Raw genomic sequence first — 26,073 nt, forward strand, 5'->3', positions numbered from 1 at the left:
ACAAGAGATTAAGTAATTATACTATATATACTGTTCAATGTATTAGACACAATGCACATTACTCAGTGTTCTGAAGCAATGAAATTTTTCAATAGAGCATTGTCAAGAATGCTGTGCATAATAATTTATACCGGCAATAAAGTAAATCATTTTTATACAACACCCTTAGTTGGTACCAAATTGAAAATGACATTCTTACAAGATTTAACACAGCATCTAATGAAATAAATCATTTTCTTTGACAACACATTTTTTGTCTGTACAAAAAGCTGATTTATGTGATTTATTTAAATGATGTAAAATTTAAAAAAAATTAATTCACTTCAAAAAGTATATTATATGCAAATGTATGTGTTGTAAACAAAAAGAAGTAAATAGATAGTATTTTTGTGTAGTTAACAACATTTGTTGATTGCGTGTTTGATAAAAAAGGATAAAAGAAATCAAATGGAAGTTTCACTTCATATACTGGGGGCTTTGAAAAATATAATTCTGGTTCAGAAGATACATCATAAAATGAAACAGAACTGACTATCTGAATTTGTTTGCTTGACAGTTGAATCTGTTCACAACCTGGGTGCAAGCATCTATAAATAAGATCATGTGGTGTGCCAAATCTGAAGGATGTGCCAATTATTTTTGCCTGAGGATTAAGAACAGATCCAGTATATGAATACAAAATAGAAGTATGAAATGTAGTGATAATATTTCTACATTTAAAAATATTACCATTTCTATCCAGAGAACTTTCAGACTGAGGAATATTTTCAAATAATACAGGCACCCAGTCACCTGTATCCTCCACACTGGAATCTCCAAATGTAGCAACATAAAGATTGAATAATTGAAGTTCAGTTATATTTTCAGCATTGTTGCCAAGCATTATATGAAATACCTTCCTCTGTATTGAGGTACACGATGTCATATTACTGAAGTCAGATAAATGGAGATACATGACACATGAAGTTCTCTGATTTTCGCCAAATGTCACAATGCTTCTGCTAGCATATTCATGAACTAGTCCACAAGAACCATCAGACAGAGGTCTAGCAATAGTCAGCCACCCCAGTGGATCATCACTTAGCATTATTGCTTCTCGATCAGGTTCCTGCTCCTGTGCAGATGGCTGAAAAACTTTCTTTCCAGCCATAATGGGCTTACCAAAAATATAACCTGGCCTGCCACTGCGTTGGAATGGTTTCCTCTGTTTGCCAAACCAGGTGAACAAAATTTCAAAGTCCTGGGTAAAAACTTGTTCTGTTAATGTGATGTTGATGAGCCAGAAAAAAGCTTCCATTTTTAAAACTCCTTCACTACCATTGTGATGTACCACATATTTCACAGTTTGAACCACATTTGTACATCTGATCATGTCATTGTCCAAAGATGGAGTTTCAATTCCATCCACTTCGACACATTCGTCCATGTCAGTGGAAGTACCATCACAAAAGAATGGTATTATTTGAAGGCAGGTATTATTAGGACATGACTGAAACAATAAAAAAGGCCAATGAATACACAGTAAGTTTATAATATTAGCATATTTACAACAATCATGTGTCTACATGACTAACTCCCTGCTTCAAAACACTTAAAAGAAATCAATCAATTATTTACTGCTTCTGTTATATTACACTATTTTTATTGGCAGAAGGAAAATAAAATAACATTTAAATTTTAAAAAAAGTTATAAAATTTTTTATTCAGAAAACAATTGTCAGTTATTTAGTATGAACAATGCTTAGCAATTACTAAAAGTGTGAGGTGTAAGGAAAATACAGTTAAAAAGTTAATCCACTGTCTAAGGACTTACAAGAAGGGTTTAACTTTACAGTGATTATCTCATTACAAATGGGTAAGAGATATTTACATACAAGCTGATTTTGCATTTGTATAACATAAAATTTATATTGATATCAACTGTAGAAACCCTATTTTAAAAGAAGGTGAACAAGTATGAAAATAAACCACAATGAAAAACATTAACTGCAAATCATGGAGAAATATTTTTCATGGTTTTATGTGGTTACTTGTGGCAAGACTCAGAAATAGCTGCAAGATTTCAAATGTAATGTTACAATACCAATTAACAGTAGATTGATTGACTGATTGATATGTTTATTCATCTGTATAACAATAAATTGTATGGATGTCGTCAATTGTGTCTTATGAACTAAAACATACATAGATTCTTACAATATTTACAATTCTATTCTTATAATTTTTACAGGTCAATTCTTACAATATTTATAATTATATCATATGCTGTCACTTTATATAGGCCTATGTGGTATTTGTGTCCACTAAATAGCTATCTACAATCATTCTAAATATTTATTTACCTTGTAACAACTTTTGCTTAATAAATATGTTTTTAGCTTTTGGCTAAAGATATGAAGTTCATTTACACCTTTTATTTCCTGTGTCAATCTGTTGTTCAGTTTTAGGCCATTATATGGCATACTGTTCTGTGTTTTGGACTTTTTTTTCCTGTTTTGGTATAAGTAGTGGCTGGACCTAGTTTCACAGCCATAAACTGAGCTGTTTGTAGCATACAGATGAACATTTTTCCTTACATACATTGCAGTCTGGAGAATGTATTCACATGGGACAGTCAGAATTTCTAGTTTTTTTTAATAAATCAGTACAATGGGTCCTATTGCTGCTATTTGTTATTATCCGTACAGATCTTTTCTGCACCTTGAAGACAGATTGAATATTCCTATCACTTGTTCCCCAAAACATGCTTCCATAACTGAGGACTGAGGGTATGTATCCAAAATATGTCATTTTGAGGCATGAAATATTGCACACTGGTGCAAGTATTCATAGAGCAAACATGCTGTGGATAGTCTCTTTGTTAAAGCTTTTACATGTTCTGTCCATTTTAACTGCCTGAAATAAATATCAGCTTTTTTTAGGCCTAAGAAGCTAGAAGTTAAAGATACGTATCTTATTTTCTGCAAACTTCCAGATTTATAACTATTATGAATATTTCAAAATCTTAAAACATGGCTGTGAGACAGTTACTGTGTAATTCACAACTGGTTGAAAAATCAGCCAACCAGTTGCAAATAAAGGTTTATTATCCCTTTATATAATAATCCTTTATTTGCAACAGTTTGGCTGATTTTCCAATCTATTATGAATATTAATTTTCCAGAAACTTTGAATAAAGAGGTGAGATATTTTGGTGTCCACTTTGTGTGAACTCTTCTACTGCTGCATCACCAATGAACTGTTGTCCCCTCAGATCATCTCCATGTAGTCAAAACAAGTGACAGCAAAAAAGTGATAAATTGTAACTGTAAGTATGGTATTTGAGGGTCTTACGATCAATACATTCTAGTTCATTACACAGCATTTTTAGCTGCTTAAGCACAAGATATGCTTTGTTGGTGCTCCAAAGTTTTCACAATTTTGACCATGATAAACTGACACAACAGTGTTCATCTTTGGTACGTCAGTGTTGAATGTGTCACAAATTCAGCTAAGTAAAAAAATCTTTGCATTCACACACTAATTTACATATACAGGCTGACTTTTGGATTTCCCTTTGTGTGAGATCATGTATAACAGGTTCATAATTATAGGTTCTGATAATTTGTTGTTCATGTCATTCTCTCATAATCTTCAATTCACTGCATCAATACTGATGTATATCAGGATATACTATGTATTTTTTACATTTACTAGTGTCATGAAAAACATTTACTACATCATCAATTGTAAACTTAAATCATGCTTTTTGGCAATCTTTGTTCACAATCATCCACTAAATTCATTGCATAGTTATGTGAAAAACAGCTGCTTGCATATGCACATTTTTGAGAAGTTTTGTTGATTGTGCATTACGTATTTTGTAAAATATAGGCTTTTCTTCACTTAAAACTTCCGGGCTGATAGACCGTGGTCAATGTATAAAACTCTCTCCTGACCTTTCCTCTCCGACTGCAGGAGACATCCTCGGAGGTAAAGCGGCGAACTGCTCGCCTCCGAGGATGTCTCCCGCAGTCGGAGACGAAACGTCAGGAGAGAGTTTTATACTTCGACCACGGCCTGTCAGCCCAGAAGTTTTAAGTGAAGACAACACCAGCCGTGAAAGCTTACACTGTATGATCAATATAGGCTTTTGTAATTCACAGTTATTGTTCAAAGAATTGTTCATCACAAATTTCAGTGTACATTAACGTAAATAAAGACACATTTTTGAGAATTTTTTGAAGTTACAAGTGTATTGCATTTATTTTGTAGTAATTAGATGTTTTAGATTAAGTTACTGTATCATGTTATAACTAATATATTTTCATATATTTAGTCTTAATTTTCAACATCAGTGTATATATCTGCATTTAACACTGTTTGTAAGTTTGTTAATGACAGCTCTCAGCTGATATACATCTACAGAGCAGCAAGTTAAGTGTTCATCTTTCTCTGTTTTCCTCATAGTGTGTTTATTAAATTTTATGCATGTTTTCTTTTAAAGAGGTCTAATCTCACATTTTTATAAGTGTAAATTCATTCAGTCTGTAGTGCCACAGTTTCTCATGCAACAGCCAGCTACACAGCTCATTAATGTATCAGTCTCCATTGGTGAAATCTCAGGAGTGTAGCAAGTTGCATATCTAAGAACCTGTATGCTTTTATAGTTTACATCTACATCTACATCCATACTCCGCAAGCCACCTGATGGTGTGTGGCGGAGGGTACCTTGAGTACCTCTATCGGTTCTCCCTTCTATTCCAGTCTCGTATTGTTCGTGGAAAGAAGGATTGTCGGTATGCCTCTGTGTGGGCTCTAATCTCTCTGATTTTATCCTCATGGTCTCTTCGCGAGATATACGTAGGAGGGAGCAATATACTGCTTGACTCTTCGGTGAAGGTATGTTCTCGAAACTTTAACAAAAGCCCGTACCGAGCTACTGAGTGTCTCTCCTTAAGAGTCTTCCACTGGAGTTTATCTATCATCTCTGTAACGCTTTCGCGATTACTAAATGATCCTGTAATGAAGCTCGCTGCTCTCTGTTGGATCTTCTCTGTCTCTTCTATCAACCCTATCTGGTACGGATTCCACACTGCTGAGCAGTATTCAAGCAGTGGGCCAACAAGCGTACTGTAACCTACTTCCTTTGTTTTCGGATTGCATTTCCTTAGGATTCTTCCAATGAATCTCAGTCTGGCATCTGCTTTACCGATGATCAACTTTATATGATCATTCCATTTTAAATCACTCCTAATGCGTACTCCCAGATAATTTATGGAATTAACTGCTTCCAGTATCTGACCTGCTATTTTGTAGCTAAATGATAAGGGATCTATCTTTCTATGTATTCGCAGCACATTACACTTGTCTACATTGAGATTCAATTGCCATTCCCTGCACCATGCGTCAATTCACTGCAGATCGTCCTGCATTTCAGTATGCTTTTCCATTGTTACAACCTCTCGATACACCACAGCATCATCTGCAAAAAGCCTCAGTGAACTTCCGATGTCATCCACCAGGTCATTTATGTATATTGTGAATAGCAATGGTCCTATGACACTCCCCTGTGGCACACCTGAAATCACTGTTACTTCAGAAGACTTCTCTCCATTGAGAATGACATGTTGCGTTCTGTTATCTAGGAACTCCTCAATCCAATCACACAATTGGTCTGATAGTCCATATGCTCTTACTTTGTTCATTAAACGACTGTGGGGAACTGTATCGAACGCCTTGCGGAAGTCAAGAAACACGGCATCTACCTATGAACCCGTGTCTATGGCCCTCTGAGTCTCGTGGACGAATAGCGTGAGCTGGGTTTCACATGACCGTCTTTTTCGAAACCCATGATGATTCCTACAGAGTAGATTTCTAGTCTCGAGAAAAGTCATTATACTCGAACATAATGCTTCTGTGCATGCTGTGTGTGGATGCAGGAGGAACTGGCAATAGTTCTTGAACAGCTAAGTGCACTTTAGTCACCTTCAGGCTCTGCCTCAGGGTATAGCAATGGCAGAGAATCTGGCACACTGCATGGGACACCTTAGGTGTTGCTTGTTTTGCCCAAAGCACCTCCTAGAGCACCCGATGCAGTGGACCTGCCCTCACTGGTGCATGAGTGGCGGGTGGTAATGTGTTTGCGTCGCTCAAGCTGGAGGACCAATGTGGAGACGGGCCACCTCCATTCACCCAGTCACTCTGTGAGTGGACAGGTGACCACCCTTTCAGCAGGGGCTGAGCAGACACGTGGCAGTTATTGGGAGCTGCAATGTTAAGCACTTTATGGAGCCCATTAGGCAGATAGCATTCAGGAGTGGAAAGAAAGCCAATGTGCACTTGGTACATCTGCTGGTGGGCCTCACCCGATTCACGGAGGTGGCTTTGCCTGTGGCTGTGCAGGGAGTATTCATCTGCAAATTGTGGCTCAAACTGGCACCAACGACACCTGTCACATGGGTTCTGAGGCCATCTTCAGTTCATACAGGCAGCTGGCGGAGGTGGTGAAGACTGCCGGCCTCATGCATGGGATGCAAACACAGCTCACAATTTGTGACATTGTTCCCAGACTTGATTAGGGTGCTTCGGTTTAGAGCTGAGCGAAGTGTGTCAGCCAAAGGCTCTGTCAACTCTGTGAAAGTCTTGGCTGCAGCTTTCTAGACCTGTGTTATCCTGTGGGGATTTGTAGGATTGTCCTTGACAGGTTGCACTACACAAAGGAAGCAGCTACTCAGGTATCACAGTACTTGTGAGTGCACATGAGAGTGTTTTTAGGCTAGACAGTAGTTTGAGGTGCTCTGATGAACACTCACCAGTCAATAAGCAGCAAGGGAAGTCAAAACTTTGACTGCCAAAATTTTATCAGTAAGCTGTCAAAGTATTCATAATGAAGTTCCTGAATTTACTGCACTCCAGGGAAGTTCTTGCAGTCAGATTATTATTGGGACTGAGAGCTGGCTGAAACCCAAACTGGAAAGTTCTGAGATATTTGGCAAGTTGTTGTTGTTGTAATTGTGGTCTTCAGTCCTGAGACTGGTTTGATGCAGCTCTCCATGCCACTCTATCCTGTGCAAGCTTCTTAATCTCCTAGTACCTACTGGAACCTACATCCTTCTGAATCTGCTTGGTGTATTCATCTATTGGTCTCCCTCTAGGATTTTTACCCTCCACACTGCCCTCTAATATAAATTGGTGATCCCTTGATGCCTGAGAACATGTCCTACCAATAGGTCCCTTCTTCTAGTCAAGTTGTTCCACAAACTTCTCTTCTCCCCAATCCTATTCAATACCTCCTCATTAGTTATGTGATCTACCCATCTAATCTTCAGCATTCTTCTGAAGCACCACATTTCCAAAGCTCCTATTCTCTTCTTGTCTAAACTATTTATCATCCATGTTTCACTTCCATACATGGCTACACTCCATACAAATATTTTCAGAAACGACTTCCTGACACTTAAATATATACTCGATGTTAACAAATTTCTCTTCTTCGGAAACGCTTTCCTTGCCATTGCCAGTCTACTTTTTATGTCCTCTCTACTTCGACCATCATCAGTTATTTTGCTCCCCAAATAGCAAAACTCCTTTACTACTTTAAGTGTCTCATTTCCTAATCTAATACCCTCAGCATCACCCAACTTAATTCGACTACATTCCATTATCCTCGTTTTGCTTTTGTTGATGTTCATCTTATACACTCCTTTCAAGTCACTGTCCATTCCGTTCAACTGCTCTTCCAAGTCCTTTGCTGCCTCTGACAGAATTACAATGTCATTGGCGAACCTCAAAGTTTTTATTTCTTCTACATGGATTTTAATACCTACTTCGAATTTTTCTTTTGTTTCCTTCACTGCTTGCTCAATATACAGATTGAATAACATCGGGGAGAGACTACAACCCTGTCTCACTCCCTTCCCAACCACTGCTTCCCTTTCATGCCCCTCAACTCTTATAACTGCCATTTGCTTTCTATACAAATTGTAAATAGCCTTTCGCTCCCTGTATTTTACCCCTGCCACCTTCAGAATTTGAAAGAGAGTATTCCAGTCAACATTGTCAAAAGCTTTCTCTAAGTCTACAAATGCTAGAAACGTAGGTTTGCCTTCCCTTAATCTAGCTTCTAAGATAAGTTATAGGATCAGTATTGCCTCACGTGTTCCCATATTTCTACAGAATCCAAACTCTTATTCCCCAAGGTCGGTTTCTACCAGTTTTTCCATTCGTCTGTAAAGAATTCACATTAGTATTTTGCAGCCGTGACTTATTAAACTGATAGTTCGGTAATTTTCACATCTGTCAACACCTGCTTTCTTTGGGATTGGCATTATTATATTCTTCTTGAAGTCTGAGGGAATTTCGCCTGTCTCATACATCTTGCTCACCAGATGGTAGAGTTTTGTCAGGACTGGCTCTCCCAAGGCTGTCAGTAGTTCTAATGGGATGTTCTCTACTCCCGGGGCCTTGTTTCGACTCAGGTCTTTCAGTGCTCTGTCAAACTCTTCACGCAGTATCATATCTCCCATTTCATCTTCATCTACATCCTCTTCCATTTCCAAAATACTGTACTTAAGTGCATCACCCTTGTATAGACCCTCTATATACTCCTTCCACCTTTCTGCTTTCCCTTCTTTGCTTAGAACTGGGTTTCCATCTGAGCTCTTGATATTCATACAAGTGGTTCTCTTTTCTCCAAAGGTCTCTTTAATTTTCCTGTAGGCAGTATCATTGGCAAATTATGGAATGTATATCGGAAAGACATATTACAGGCCATCAGAGGGGTAGGCAGTATCTATCATTGGCAAATTATGGAATGTATATCGGAAAGACATATTACAGGCCATCAGAGGGGGAGTGTTCATTGCAGTCGATAAAAATATTGTCTCTATTGAGGTCAAAGTAGGGCGTGACAGTGAAGTTATCTGGTCACATGCAACAGGTGTAAGTGAAACCAAGTTAATGGTTGGATGTTTTTACCGGACACTCGATTCCATTGTGACAGTTCTAGAGTCATTCAAGAAAGTCTTCGGTCACTGCATAAATACCTAGATCATGTAAAATTAGTTGGAGGTGACTTTAACCTAACAAGTATAGACTGGGATGTCCACAGATTCATTGCGGAGGGTACAACCAAAGAGTCACACGAAATACTTTTGAATGCGTTTTCTGTAAAGTGTCTTGAGCAGCCAGTTTGGCAGCCCACACACAATGAAAATATCTTAGACCCTGTAGCTACAAAAAGGCTGGCCCTTATTGACAATGTCAGATATAAATGGGGATTAGCGATCATGATATCATTACAGCAACTGTGATCACGAAAGTTAGCAAATCACTCAGGGAGGCTAGGAGAGTGTTTCTGCTAGACAGAGCAGATAACCAGTTGTCAGCATCTCACTTAGACAGTGAACCGACATCACTTAGTTCCAGTAAGGTGGATTATGGACAAAGTTTAAGCGGATTGTAAATCGTGGTCTAGAGAGTTATGTAGCTAGTAACTGGATTTGGATGGAAAAGACCCATCATGGTTTAGCAACAAAATTTAGATGCTGAGGAAGCAGAGGCTGTTGCATTCTCAGTTCAAAAGGGAATGCAAAAATCACTACAAGCAAAGGTTAGTAGAGATTCGTGCATCTGTGGAAAGATCTCTCTGCAAAGCATATAACTACCACTGTCACACCTTAGCAAAAGATCTGGCAGAGAACCCAAGAAAATTCTGGTCCTACATAAAATCGTTAAGTAGGACCAAGGCTTCAATTCTGTTCCTTGTTGGCCAGTCTGGTGTGGCAGTTGAAGATAGCAAAACAGAAGCCAAAGTTTCAAATTTCACGTTCAAGAAATCATTCGCACAGAAGAGTCATACAGACATACTGTCATTTGACCAGAAGACCACTTCCCATATGGACAACATAGTAATAAACACCCCTGGCATAGAGAAACAACTGAAAGATTTGAAAGCAAATAATCACCAGGTCCAGATGGAAGCTGAATTCAGTTTTACAAAGAGTATTCTGTGGCATTTATCCTTTACCTAGCCTGCTTTTATCATGAATCTGTTGCCCAGCGCAGAGTCTCAAGTGACTGGAAAAAACCACATGTGACTCCAGTATATAAGAATGGTAAAAAAACAGATCTACCTTTGGTTTGCTGCAGAATTCTTGAACATATTCTTGGCTCAAATATAATAAACTTTTTTGAGGCTGAGAAGCTTAGTTCCACAAATCAGGATGGTTTTCGAAAACATTGTTCTTGTGGAACTCAGCTTGCCCTTTTCTCACATGATACACAGCAAACTATGGATGAAGGGCAACAGGCAGATTCCATATATCTGGCTTTCCAGAAAGCATTTGACATGCTGCCCCATTGCAGGTTGTTGATGAAAGCATGAGTATATGGAATAAATTGACAGATATGTGACTAGCTTGAAGACTCCTTAAGTAATGTGTCCCATATGTTTTTCTCAACAGTGAGTGTCCATCAGAGACAAGGGTATTATCAGGAATGACCCAGGTAAGTGTGATAAGACCACCGTTTTTCTCTGTATACATAAATGATTTGGCAGATAGGGTGTGCAGCAATGTGTGGTTGATTGCTGATGGTGCTGTGGTGTATGGTAAGGTGCCAAAGTTGAGTGACTGTAGGAAGACACAAGATGACTTAGACAAAATTTCAAGCTAGCTCTAAATGTGGAAAAATATAAATTAATGTGGATAAATAGAAGAACAAACATGTAATGTTCAGATACAGTATCACTAGTGTCATACTTAACAGAGTCAAATCATTTATATATCTGGGCATTACTCTGCAAAGCAATATGAAATAGAATGATCATGTGAGAATTGTGGTAGGGAAGATGAATGGTTGACTACTGAGAAAATTTAGAGGAATTGGGAGAATTTTAGGAAACAGTAGTTCACCTATACTGGAGACCGCATATAGGATGCTGGTGCGAGTTATTCTTGAGTTACCACTAAAGTGTTTGTGATCAATACCACAGTGGATTGAAGGAAGACATCAAAGCAATTCAGAGGCGGTCTGCTAGACCTGTGTCTAGTAGGTCTGTGCAACATGTAACTGTTACAGAGATACTTTTGGAACTCAAGTAGGGATCCGTGAAGGGAAGACAAGAAACACTATTGAGCAAATTTAGAGAACCGGCATTTGAAGTTGACTGCCAAATGACTTGACTGTCACCAACATACATTGCATGTAAGGACCACAAAGATAAGATATGAGAAATTAGGACTCATATGGAGGCATATAGGCAGTCATTTATCCCTTGCTCTATTTGCGAGTGCAACAGGAAAGGAAATGACTACTAGTGGTACAGGCACCATACAGTGGCTTGCGGAGTATCTATGTAGATGTAGATGAATAGCCTCAAAAAAAGTTTCAGAACATTAGTAACTTTTATACCGGGGTTATCTGTAACTAATTGCTTCAGCTCTTGAAGGGAATTAGTAATAATTCTAGCTTAACAAATCCAGAAATTAACAGACAGTCAGCAAGCTTATTTTAAATATAGTTTAATGTTTATTGTTCTGTAAAACATTGCACCGTCCACAATGCAGCCCCATTGTGAATGCTATTCTTGAACACAGGATGGGTTAGTTGATGTTCATAAGCAGCTAGAAATCCTCTGGCTACTGTCAAATGATAATAAGCTGATGTGAATGGGTGTTGAGTATCAAAAATACCAAAGGCACCTCGAGTACTATCCTCTCCTGTGAATCCTCTCTCATTTACAGGAAGTAAGAGATCTACCACTACTTGTTCACTTTACAGAAAGGCATGTCAGAGATAGGAATAAGCACCTTACATAGAGAATTTCAGGGAGAACTGTGAGTGTGATATGCATGCCCCTAACCAACAAGTTTGATGTGCTGCTTTTCACTGAGACCAAAACTAAGCCATTGAATATCATCAGCAGTTCAAAAGTATGGCTAATAACAGCACTCCTTAGGGAAATGGCAGCAAGGAATGAGAAGGAACTCTAGATGCAGTCAGTATATATGCCTGAGGGTGTCATTCAATATGTTGAAGAGTGGAAAGGCAAGTCCAGCAAACACTGAGATAACAGGGTGAATCAGTTGCACATTGAGGCATACATTGTCACAAATTATGCTCATCATCTGGGCTCTGAAGTCACACTTGCGTCATTCCAGTGGCTAACAGAGAAGGATGAAAAGACCAGGAGTTTCAACAAAGCTAAAATTTGCAACACTGTCTCCAGAAATGATTGTGGCCCCATGGTTCTAAGTCCAGTGGAAGAACTCAACCACAGACTTTGAAGGATCTGTAACAAGTTACACTGTTAGTTGCTGGACTTCTGCCATAGTAGAGGGTATTAAAATCCTAGTAATTAACTGCCAAATCCTTTGAAACAAAGTGCCATAGTTTGAAGTGCTCCTAAAAATCTGTGGAGGTCACATTATACTAGGCACAGAGAGCTGCTTATGACCCAATATTGACAGCATTTAGATATTTAATGAAAATTTAAGTGTACATTGAAAGGGTATGCCAATGGTAAATGGAGGCACTAGATTTGTCACAGGAGACAAGAAACTAAAACCAATGAGAATGAGATTGAAACTGCGTGCAAGATTAACTGGACGAGATTTCAATATCAAGGGTGTGCATAAACTTATAATCAGATCCTTCTGTCATCCATAACACTCACCTTCTGAAAAATTTTAGAGAACACTTAAGTTCCCCAATATGTAAGTTCCTTTATCATATTTTGGAGGAGACTTTAATCATCCAACAATCAACTAGGAAAAATTTTAGAGAAAACTTACATTCACTAACATGCAAGTTCCCTAATCATATTATCATTGGAGGAGACTTTAACCATCCAACACTCAACTGGCAAAATTACAGTTCTGTGAGTGGTGTGTGTGGCAAGACATCTTGGGAAACATTATTAAATGCATTATCTGAGAACTACCTGGAAAAGATTGTTCACAAGCTCACCTATCATAAAAATATATGAGATTGTATAGCAACAAAGAATGCCCACATAGAAATTGGTATCAGTGACAAAGAGGCTGTTGAAGCAACAATGATTAGCAAATACAGTGGGCAACTAAAACAAATAGAAGGATTTATATTCTCAGCAAACTATATAAAGAGGCAGTAGTGTCTTATCTCAATAAGAAATGCAGAACATTTAGTTCTGAAGAGAATCATGTAAGAGAACTTTACCTCAAGATTAGAAGAATAGTTGACCTGATAGACACATACATAGTGGAAAATTTCATGAGGCGAGGGCCATCCATGGTATATCATAAGTGTATGAACAAATCCTTCAGTGACTACCACAGCAGAATATTACTGAAGGATCTCTCACAAAACTCAAGAAAATTCTTGTCTTGTGTAAAGGCTGTACAGACATTCATGGAGCACAAGAGCAAGTGAACACCCCAACTTTTGCCACCTTGTGGATTTATTGTTTACTTTTCGTTGAATGGTGTTAAACGTAACATAGATACAATAGTCTGAAATACACGGCACTGAATCTACCATGCTATGCAACATTGGCACTCTTCTTGACTCTGTGAAACTTGGCATCAGTGTCATGAGCACACCTGCAGCTGTGCACATTTTAAGATGCTTTTGCACATTTGCCTTACAGGCCAAATACATACAGATTCAATAATCAATGTACTCAGTTCACAGCATGCACAGCTAGCCCTTCCACTCAACTACAAGTTTACGTCAATGCAACCAGGTGGTAGCACACTGCGGCAGACTTACCCGTGTTCACTTGGAATAAATCATGCTGGACGTTGGCACAATCCTCATATATGCCAGTTCATTCGCTATGTACTATAAATAGATTGTACTTTAGTATATGTTATAGTTGTACTGACAGAAAAACCTATTTTGTGGGTTTCTGGATGAGTTACAGTATATCAAATTTTGGATTTTATCATACTGTGATCCATTTGAGGCACTGAGAACCATAAGGGCCTAAAGCACATCATTGTCAAATCCGAGACTAGCATTTATTCATGCTTTTGACATCAGTTGATCTTATGGTGAGTCAGGTTTATCTGTGCTGTAGGCCCACAGTGTATATACGAGTATTGGCATTCACAAAAAGCTGTTTTGTTTCTCTAATATTCACTTAAATGTGGGATCGATGACGGTGTGCTTTTGGCCCTTGCAGTTCTCAGCAACTCATTTGCACTCTAGTCAATTGACTACGTTGGTAGACATTACTACTTGAACTTAATTATTTCCAAAAACAGTAGTTTGTGTTTGGAACCGGATGGTTACTGTGGAGGAATGTGCAGTGTCAACATGAACTATGTTGAATCTGTTTTGAGTGCTAACAGAAAAGTAAATTACCAGGAAAAATTAGCCACGAAAGAATTAACTGCAGCCTCCCAGAACAGATCCATTGATCAAAAGTGATGAAATCAAATAACTGAGACTACAAGAAAACATTTAACAAAGAACTATATGATAAGCATAAGCTGTTGTGTGGGTACAATGTAAGACTGTTTGATTTTTCAGCCCTACAGTTAATTTGGGAACTAATACAGGTGTTGGGGACATGGTACATTTACCCAAAAAATTAAAAAGCTTAGAAACACCCACTTACACAAAAATGTGCTTACACATTTTGTTCTTGCTCTAAACTGCACTTGTGCACAAAGCAACAAAATTCCACAAAACAATTCCTTCTTTTGTCAGACAAGTAATGCATATTATTATTATTACTATTATTATTATTGACAGTGGCAGTTGTTGTATAAATTTGTTCATACGCATAACTATTATACAGCAGATGCTATTAATTTCACATTGAAATTGCCTGATTCAAAAAATTTGGGAACATCCAGAATGTATATTCATGAGCCGCCACTGTCACTGACATTGATACATCCAACAAACTAAGGCAAGGCTGTCTTGGAGGTGAGGAGATGTGGGTAAATGGAGGTTAAACAGTACATAGTGCATGCCAACCCTGTACTTCTGCAAACATTCAGCATTTTAAGTGGGTCCTTCTCAGTGTAAGGTCTGAGTACCTGCCCCTCTATCCTAACCTTCCCAAAACTATTCCTTTTTTCTCCTTGATGAAGAAGGTAGTTATTTTTTTCTTTTTGTCTGTCTATCAAAAGTACCACTCCAGATAAGCATTGGTCAGTCATTCTGTATCCTTTTAATTCTGTAGTTTTCTCAAGTGAATATTGCTTTTGATACAACTGCATACTTTCACCATCACAATGTGATCTGCTACAGGAGTAGAATGACACTGTTACTTTATGTACAGTTTTATCCTCTTAATGTTTCTTTGTGGGAACTATAGGTAGAAATACTGATATTTTTCTTCTTCTTCGTGTGGCATTATGAGTCTGTGCATATTAGTCACTTCAACAAATTTCTTCAAATCTGCCCTCTACAGTGTGGTTCTCTGCCATCGACTACATCTAATAGTTTTTATAACCTCTTCCACAGCACTTTGTGGTCATCCTTTGTCTTCTTCCACTAAATCATGAATCATAAAAGCATTTGCTCTATATATCCACCATTATTATCTTGAACTGCTCCATGCATTAAAATGCATCTCATCAGTACTCTATAATGTCCATGTTTCACTTCCATGTTATGACTAGTCTGATCATAACTTTGCATAATTGCAGTTTAGTCTGACTGTTTAATACCCTGAAGGCCAGTAACTTCTTAGACAAGTGGAAGCATCTGCCAGCATCTAAGACATTTGATTTCATTTCGGTTGACACAGAATTTGTCTTACTAATATCAGATCCCAGATATTCAAAGTTTTACACAAGTGCAGAATTAAAGGTTGATGTTAATAATGTACTGGTATTGAGGTTGTTATTATCCTTCTTGCTGAGCTTGGTCTTAATTTCACTGATAGCAAATATTGAATGTTAATTAGGTTTACCTGTATAGCTGCACTCTTACATAATTAAACCAGCCGTGTTGTGTATGACTTGTGCGACTATGACTTAAAATGGATCACATTACTTTTTTTCTTTATTTGTTCTTTTTCTTTTATACACGTGATATATATAGACACACACACACACACACACACACACACACACACACACACACAAAGTCAAAGGTATTGATTCTATAAGTGGTAGCAGGCAGACGTATTACAAGATCTGTCATACCAGTATTGTTTAAAAATCTGTATTTCAAGCATACATTAAAAGTGTTAGAAAAAGTTATTAGGAAAGTAAAGTTTTATTCATATATTCACATCGACCACACCTGTCTGTCCATCTTTTCGCCCTTGCTGAGAATCCTGCATCCAGAGGTTCAGAGCAGACAAGAGGAATTAGCACAAGCAGTGGAGGAGCAATCCTGCATCAGCATTGTCATAATCAGGACTACACACAATGGAATTAATGTGAAGAAGTACATAACTTAAATGATGAATATTGATCTTAAATGTATTGACATTGGAGGTCTGTTGATATTAACACCAATTAAAGTTCACCCAAAAGTGTACTTCCTAATTTCTTTCATTTATTCTTTCCAATTAACTTTTTTTAAAGTATTCAAGCAGCAATTATTAATCAGTTTCCACTATTTATCCATTCACATATTCTGCCACTATTCAGACTGCAAATAAATTGTGAGTAACACACCAATGTTCAGCAATTGTTTGCAAAATGATGCCAACTTGAGTTAACACATTTCACTGATTCTGAGGGGTGCCTTCAAACAATCTAACTTCTCCCCCACGAATGAGTGTTTTCAACAGTCATCTGACAAATATCAGACAGAAAAATTTAGACTTGTATTTTAGTTTAGATTTGTACTTTGCAAAACTTATTGTCATCCAAATCCACCTGCCACTTTGCACACATTCTCATATAGAGGACATAAAAATAGGCACCTCTGGTATAGACAGACAACTGAAACAGCTGTTAACAAATAAGTCACTACGTCTAGATGACACCTCAGTTCAGTTTTCTTTGGCACTGGCTGCTTGCTTAGCTTGCATTTATTGTGATATCTTGTTCAGTACAAAGTTGCAAGAGACTGGTAAAAAGTGTATGTTACTCCCATATATAAGAAGGGTAAAAGAATGGACCCACAAAATAACAGACCAATATTCTTAATATTTAATTGCTGCAGAATTCTTGAGCTTATTATAAGTTCAAATATAATAAATTTCCTTGATACAGAAAACCACCTGTCCATAAACGAGCACAGATTTATAAATCATCACTTGTGTAAAACTCAGCTTGCCCTTTTCTCGCACGATATCCTATATGGAAAACATTTTGCATAGTGCCCCATCGCACCCTGTTAATGAAGGTCTGAGCATACAGATTAGTTTCTCGGGTATGTGAGTGACGCAAAGACTTTTTAAGTAATGGAACTCACACACTGTCCTGAATGGTGAGTGTTCATCAGAGACAAGGATATCATCATGGGTGCCCCAAGGAAATTTGATAGGATTGCTCTTATTCTATACATACATAAAAGATCTAACAGATAGTGTGAGTTATGATTTGTGACTGTTTGCTAATTACACTGTAATATATGGTAAACTGTTGTTGTCAAGTGAGTGACTGTTGGAGGATACAAGATGACTTAGAATTTCTACATGAATGGCATCTTGCTCCAAATGTAGAAAAGTGAAAGTTAATGAAGATGAGTAATAAAAACAGTCCTGTAATTTTTGAATATTGTGTTAGTGATGTGCTGCTGAAAACTGTCATGTTGATGGAATGTCTAGGTGTAACACTGCAAAGCAATACGAAATGGAATGATCACATAAGGTCAATAGTAGTAAAGATGAATTATTGACTTTGATTTATTGGGAGAATTCCAAAGAAGTGGAGGTCATCTATAATGAAGCCACAGTGTGCAACGCATTCTTGAGTACTGCTTGAATGTTTCGGATCCCCATGAGGTTGTATTACAGAAAGACATTGAAGCAATTCAGAGGAATGCTGTTAGATTTGTTACTGGTATATTCATCAGACGTTTTACAGAAATGTTACATGAACTCAAATGGCCACCCCCAGAGGGAAAACGATGTTCTTTTCATGAAACACTATTGAGAACATTTAGAGAACAGACATTTGTGATAGACTGCAGAAAAAATGATTCTATTGCCTAATTCTAACCTCACACTAGGACTGCAGAGAGAAGATAGGAAAATTAGGGCTTGTACGGAGGCACACAGAAAGTCACTTTTCACTGATTCCATTTGCAATTGGAACATAAAAGGGAATGACAAGCAATGACACAAAGTTCCCTCCTCCAACATGAACCATAAAGTGTCTTCTGCAGTATATTACATAGATGTAGATGTCTTATATGTTGCTTGTATTTATATGCCTGCAGACATTTTACTACATTTGATGATGCTATTTTTTGTTTTATTAATTAATAAAACAAACACAAGAAATAATGGTCAATAAATAACATATATAACTGTACCTCAAGAAATGTGTCAAGATGACTCTGGTTGACAGAAAGAGGATCAGCAAGAATGGTGAAATGTTTATAATACCAGGCTGCACTCAGGCCATCATCAGCATCGCAGGACCTTACAATGCGAGTGCAATGGCCTGACCATTCCCTCAAATACTGAAGTGTATGTGTCACTTGGCAGTATTCATTTGTTAACTTTGTTGGGAAACCTGATGAGAATTGGAAATTACACTTATGAGTGAGGTAAGTAATTTATTTTAAGTTAATAAAATAATTTAATAAATATGATTTTTATAGTAATCAATTAACATACTTAATGGATGCATTGTATAATTGTGAAAGGTCCAAATTATATCAGCTGCCTTGTAATTTTCACTGAAATTGAAGACACTGTGATTTGCAAAATTCTCTGACCAAGGGTATGTGTTTCTTATAGGCAGAGCATTTTTAAAATCTTCTATGTTTGTGACAACCTGCTTTGAGAAAGAAATGGCTTATTATAATATTATAAAATTACACACAAAAGACAGGCATTACATGCAGGCTAAATAAACATATTATAGTTGAAAAACTTCTGGTCTAAAAAAATATTTATTATAGTTAAACACAACATAAAAAATGTGGATTGCCAGGAACCTATTTAATTTTTATCTGTTTTTATACTGACTTGTGATGTAACAAACTGTTACTGTAATCTACATGAATCAAGATCCACTGATTTTGTATGGTTACATAAAATTTAATGAACCCTATAGTTGTGTATCTCATTTATAATACGAGGTTTGGAACTTAAATAGTGACAACTATTTATTCACAATCAATACAAAAGAGTTACATGTCTGCACCTGTTACTGTCCTACAGAGTAGTCACCAGCATTGTGTAAAACCCGTTACCAGCAATGTGGAAGGTGTAGTATATGTTAGGAGAGCCTGTTCTGTTGATGGTGCAAATGGAGCGGCCTAAATTATGGTGATTCTCGTGTATGACTGTGATGGTGTTATCCTAACGAATTATGTTCCTCCACAGCAGACCGTCAATGTACAGTATTACTGTTCATTTTTGGAGCATCACCTGTGATCAGCTTTGTGAAAGAAGTGGCAACACTTTCTGCACAATCCACCCATCATTTTGAACGACAATGCATGAGCGCATACAGCGCAAGCTGTGGCTGCTCTGTTCGGTCAATGGGACTGGGAATACTGTACCATCCACCATATTCCCCGGGCTCAAGTCCTTGTGACTTTGATTTGATTCCAAAGATGAAGGAACCACTTTGTGGCATTCATTTCAGAACTGTTCCAGAAATTCAACAGGCAGTAGACCGCTCCATTCGCACCATCAACAGAACAGGCTCTGCTAACGGTATACTACGCCTTCCACATCACTAGCAACGGGTTCTATACAGTGCTGGTGACTACTTTGAAGGTCAGTAACAGGTGCAAACATGTAACTCTTTTGTATCAGATGTGAATACATAGTTGCCACTATTTAAGTTCCAACCCTCGTATTAGGGAAAAGGGTAATAAAGAACAGCAATAAGATACCAGAGCATATCATAAACCATTAAGAACTCTTGATTGATAGAGGTACAGCTGTTATTAGAAGATGCCACATGGATTCTCATTTTTAGAGCTACATCAAGACACAAATCTCACTAGCAAACAACAGTAATCATTCTTTCCATTTTCAAAAATTCAGTTCTTCAGTTAAATGTAAAGAGTAACTGCTTGTGTTTTGACAACAGGCCCTTACAGTAAACCATCAGCAGCTCTGCAGCTGCCTCTGATTCACAGTGTCCATTCATAATCAATAACACAGAGAAAATATGACAGATCATGTTACTTTATTTTTCAGTAAATATGCCTTATACTCTGATAAAACTTAACTAATCTTAAAAATTTGAGATTTGACATTTTAAGAATGAAAATTTTACTTTTTGTACAGTCAATAACTATAGGAGAATTGAGCTTCTACTTCTACAGCTACATTTATGGCTCAGATACCACTTTACGAGATAGAACACCTATTATTAGTGTGTCTGACAGCCTCGCCATTCCATTCATAGATAGCAGTAATGAAGATTCTCATACCACAGGTGTTGTGCAGCACATACACAGAGGACAGAAAGATAAGAAACTCAAAGAATATATAGCTCATACAGAGGCCTACTGACAATTGTTCTTCCCATGAACCACACATGAATGGCATAGAAAAGAGGGGAAATGAAGGTCTTACCACAAATACCTCCCATCAGACACTTTATTGTGGTGTACAGAATATAGATGCAGATATAAAAATAAGGCTTTTCATTATGTATCCATTATATTGTATGAAACGTATCCACAGATAACAAATCTGTTGTTATGCAAGGAGTAAGTATTCAAGAACACATTCTTTGCATGTTGAAAACAAAACTACAGATAATGGACTAAGAAGATAACAACCCCTCATCATGTGAAGAAGAGTTGAACAAAGAACGTACACATAAATAAGATACAGAACACTGTAACTCAGCTGTTGAACTGGTTCTCTCCACCAGACAGTCAGGACATAACGTAGTAAGAATGGCTATTTATGTGTTATACAGGGTACGCAAACTTTTAGGGTCAAAATTGTATGGATGGTACAGGATCCTAAACTGAGGTTTGGGACATCAGGTTTGTGCATAGTGTGTTGAAGAATAAAAGTTCAAAAGCTTAATACTCAATGCTTCGCTTATGTGCATATTTGTGGTTCAATGCATCTTCTATTCGACCATGGTCTTCTTCCCTAACAGCAGTGTTTGCACTCACCGTTATTGTATAATAAGAATAAAAAATAAAAAATAAAAAGCTTTGAGAATTCTTGATATGTCCATAAATACTCAACTTCTTAATTACAACACCTTTTCTAAGGGTCTGAAGATGATGATTATGAAACTCACTGAAATGTTGTGAGATGATGACACCACCACTTGGCTGATAACCTGAGGAGATTTTATCCACATGGATTCTGCAAGCAACGGCTGTGTAAAAATCAGCATGCTCTATTCATCTAGGAGAGCCAGAAGTCAGTAGTGGTATGATAAGACCTGGATGAAACATTCTGTGGTATACTAACATGCAGCTTGGAAAAATCGCTCAGGGGAGAGGAATGTTTACAATGGCCATAGCATTTGTAACAAAGTTCCTGAATTTACTGCCCCTTCACTCAAATTACTTCAGATCTGAGAGCCAGATGAAACCTGAAATAGAAAACTCCAAAACATTTAAGGAGGCATGCAGTGTATATCAGAATGACATGTTACACACCATAGCAGGAGAAGCGTTCACTACAGTCAGTACAAATATTGTCTCTACTGAGGTTGAAACTCAGTCTAACTGTGAAGCTATCTGGACACAAGCAACTCGCTAAGTAACCTCAAGTTAATCATTGGAAGTTTTTACCACACATCCAATTCTACCCTAACAGTGGCAGAATCAGTCAAAGAAAGTCTACACTCAGCAGCACAGAAATACACAGGTCACTAAATATTAGTTTGAGTTGACTTTATCCTAACAAGTATACACTGGGACACCAAATGATTCACTATAGTGGCACACAAGGGTCGTCTTGCAAAGTAGTTTTGAACACGTTTTCTAAAAACTTTCTTGAGTAGCTAGTTCAACAACCCACACAAAATGGAAATATTTTATACATAGCAACTACAAACAGATGGGGTCTATTGACAGTGCCAGTACGAAGACAGGATTTAATGGTTACTGTGTAGTCAAAGTGACAATGATTATGAAAGTTCGTAAATCTATCAGGACTAGGAGAATATTTATGCTGGAAAGAGCAGATCAGCAGTTGCTAGCATCCAATTTAGACAGTGAATGGACATCACTTAATTTCAATATGATAGACATAGAGGAATTACTACAAAGTTTGAACTGATAGTGAATCTTGCTTTGGAGAACTTTTACAAGTAAGTAGATTAACAATGGAAAAGACACACTGTGGTTTAATAACAAAATTCAAAAAATGCTGTGAAAGCCAAGATTGTTGTTCTCTTGGGTCAGAAGAGAATGTGAAAATGCTTACAGACAAAAGTTAGCAGAAATCTGTGTGTTTATAAAAAGATCAATGTGTGAAGCATGCAACACCATCCACCACAGTGAAGTATCTTGGTGAGAACTATAGCAAATACAGGTCCTATGTAAAATCACTATGTGGATTCTGTCCAATCATTGGTTGACCAGTCTGGTGTGGTAATAGAAAGACTGTAAAATGAAAGCTGAAGTTTTAAATTCTTCATTTACAAAATCTTTCAATCAGTAGGATCATAGAAACATAGCACCATTTGACCATTGCACAGATTTCTGGATGGAGGACATGGAAATTGGCATCCCTGGAATAGAGAAGCAACTGAAAGAGTTGAAAACAAAAAAGTTTCCAGGTCCATATGAAATCCCAATTCGTTTTCACAGAGAGTTCTCTGCAGCACTGGCCCCTTAATTAGGTTGTATTTATCACCAGTCTCTCATCCCACACACAGTCAAATCACCGGAAAGAAGCACAGGTGACTTCTGCATATGAGAAGGGTAAAAGAATGGACTCACACAATTACAGAACCATTTACTTAACATCAGTTTGTGGCAGAGCCCCTCAACATGTAATGAATTTCTTTCATTGAGATAGAAATGATACTGTCCACAAACCAGCATAAATTTAGAAAGCACAACTCATGCAAAACTCAGCTCTCCCTTTTCTTGTCTGGTATCCTGTTAACCATGGATGAAAGGAAACAAGCAGCTCCTTATTCCTAGATTTCCAGTAAGCATTTGACATGGTGCCCCACTGCAGGCTGTTAATGAAGGTCCGAGCATACAGAATAAGTTCCAAGGATATGCGAGTGGCTCAAATTCTTCTTAAGTAATAGAATGCAGTATGCTGTCATACTCATCAGAAAAAAGGGTATCATCAGGATTGCTCCAGGGAAGTGTGGTAGGACTGCTCTTGTTTCCTATAAACATAAATTACCTGACAGATAGGTTGAGCAGCAGTCTATGACTGCTGATGATGTTTTAGTATACTGGGAAGTGTAGCCATTGAGTGACTGTCAAAGGATTTGGGATGGCATAGACAACATTTTTAACTTGTGTGAGGAATGGCAGAAAAATGTAAGTTAATGTAGATGAGTATGAGAAACAATCCTGTAATATTTGAATACAGTGTTAGTAGTGTACTGCTTGAAAAGTCTCATCGATTAAATATCTATGTGTAACTTCGTAAAGTGGTACCAGATGCAACATGCACATAAGGAAGGTAGTAGGGAAGGTGAATGTTTGACTTCGGTTAATTTGGAGAGATTTTAGGAAAGTGTAGCTCATATAAAAGGAGACCACATATAGAGCACTTGTGTGACCCAGTCTTCAGTACTGCTTGAGAGGTTGGGATCCCCACCCGGTTGGATTAAAGGAAGACATCAAAGCATCCCAGAATCAAGCTTCTAGATGTGTGACCAGCAGATTCAATTATCATGCGAGTGTTGAGTAGATGCTCCATGAACTCAAGTGGGAATCCCTCAAGAGAAGATGTTCTTTTCACAAAACGTTGTTGAGGAAATTTAGACAGCATTTGCATCTGATTGCAGAACAATTATACTTCCACTAGCATGCATTGTGTGTAAGGACTCTGGAGAAAGGATAAGAGAAATTAGGACTTGCATGGCCCACCCCATTGCAAGTGGAATAGTAAAGCTAATGGCTAGTTGGGGTACATGTACCTTGCACCATACACCATACAGTGGCTTGCAGAGTATGACTGTAGATGTAGATGAGTCATGACTATACAGTTACTGTTGAAGCAGCTACAAGTACAACAAAATACCATATATACTCGAATAATCCGTGCCCTCGAATAATCTGCGCACCCCAATTTTGAGGAAGAGGAAAAAAAATTATTTTTTGCTTTAATTTGTTTTATTTACAAAAAAATTGTTCCAACGTTATGATGTGTTCAAAAGTATGTATAATAACTACTGGTATGAAGCAACGCTGCTCTACAGGTTGATACATCGTTAAAATGCAACCGATTCAGTGGCGTGCAGCTGACCAGCCAGCAGGCCAGCCAGGCGGCCAGCAGCGTGCAGCTGGCCGGCTGGCCCATTAGATGGGCGGGCGGCCGGGGAACATTATCACCACCAGCCGAGACTCGATGCGTACCTAGAATAGCAAAAAAAAAAGAAACATGAATTATCTTGTTTAAGAATTTGTTAATACGGTATGTGCAACAAAATATTTTAGTCAATACCAGTATGTTTCCTCTCTTACCACTATTCATCACTTTCATCATCATCACTAGCGGGAGAATCATTGTCGTCTTCACCATCTTCCCATAGAGCGTCGTCCTCTGTTCCATCCAGTGAATTTGTGATTCCACATTTTTTGAAGGATTTCTCCACCAGTGGTTGTGGAATGGAGTCCCATGCACTTTTTACCCATTCCCAAATCTGGGACAAATCCAGCCGGTTGATTTTTCCACTAGGTGTGAACTTATGGTTTTCATCAGCCATCCATTGCATATATCGCAGTTTAAGTGCAGTTTTGAATGGCCGATTTACACACACATCTAGTGGTTGTAGGATGGATGTTAGGCCTCCAGGGATAATGACCAAGTCAGTTTTCCCTTTTTGTAATTTGTCTCGCACTTCCTTAGTTGTATGTCTGCGGAAGCTGTCCAGGACCAACATGTTGCGTAAATTCAGTAACGCAAAAGGACGACGTTGCCAAACATGTGTCACCCAGTCAGTTATAAGTTCATTGTCCATCCACCCTTCGGATTCACTCTCACTAACACCAGTATGCCTTTTACCGATATTTTCAGAATAATTTTCCTTTTAAATATCACGTAAGGTGGTAGCTTTCGTCCATCGCCAGTTACACACAACATCACTGTACATCTTTGTTTCTCACTGCCGCCAGTTCGTATCATGATGCTGGATTCTCCTTTCCTGTTCACTGTGCTGTCGAGTGGCATCCCAAAATAGACTGGCGTTTGATCCACATTACCAATTTGCGATAATATATAGGATGGTTTATGGCACAGATTTATCACATAACGATGAAAATTCACTATTTTTTCCTCGTAATCACCTGGAAGCTGCTCAGCGATAGTAGTTTGCCTCTGGAATCCTAAAACATTTCAGTTGAAAAATCTTGATAGCCAGCCCCGGCTAGCTTTGAAACTGGTAATGCCTAGTTCTTTGGCTAAAGACAATGCTTGAAGTTGGCACATTTCACTAGTTACCGCGCATCCGTATTGTCGCTTCTCATCTACATAACCGCAGAGCCTTTTCTTGATGTCCAGATGCTTCACTTTTTGGCCTCAAAACGTCTGGCGATTACTATTAGTTTTTTGAAGATGCGTTTTATTTTTTCGCCAGTCACGACTACAACTCTCCCTGGGACTGATGACCTCAGAAGTTAAGTCCCATAGTGCTGAGAGCCATTTGAACCATTTGAACAACTCTCACTCATGTCGCACTTTCTTCCTGCTGCACGGTTTCCAATATTCTCGGCTTGTTCAATAATTTTCACTTTTTCTTTAGCAGTGTACGAGCGATAACGAGAACTTGTAGCCATAATTAACAAGTTTGAAGACGTTAATACTTCACTCCTAATGTGCTACTGATGCGT

The 26,073-nt window shown here is 38.0% G+C and overlaps 1 protein-coding gene across 2 annotated transcripts in view; it reads right to left on the reverse strand.

The window, feature by feature from the left end:
• Window positions 1-265: 265 nt before the first annotated feature.
• LOC126481390 (tectonic-1) overlaps window positions 266-26,073 on the reverse strand; it is a 95,721-nt gene continuing 69,913 nt past the window's right edge. Inside the window, exons 3-5 of one of the 2 annotated variants that reach the window (XM_050105115.1) lie at window positions 18,728-18,887; window positions 18,421-18,623; window positions 266-1,489 (exon numbers count right to left, since the gene is read on the reverse strand). In XM_050105115.1, coding sequence (XP_049961072.1) covers window positions 314-1,489; window positions 18,421-18,623; window positions 18,728-18,887 — 1,539 coding nt within the window. In that variant the 3' untranslated portion in view covers window positions 266-313. Of the gene's footprint in view, window positions 1,490-18,420; window positions 18,624-18,727; window positions 18,891-26,073 lie in introns of both variants that reach the window. The other variant, XM_050105114.1, reaches the window with a different exon arrangement.

Source organism: Schistocerca serialis, chromosome 5, assembly GCF_023864345.2.
Source record: "Schistocerca serialis cubense isolate TAMUIC-IGC-003099 chromosome 5, iqSchSeri2.2, whole genome shotgun sequence".
Classification (NCBI taxonomy): Eukaryota; Metazoa; Arthropoda; class Insecta; order Orthoptera; family Acrididae; genus Schistocerca; species Schistocerca serialis.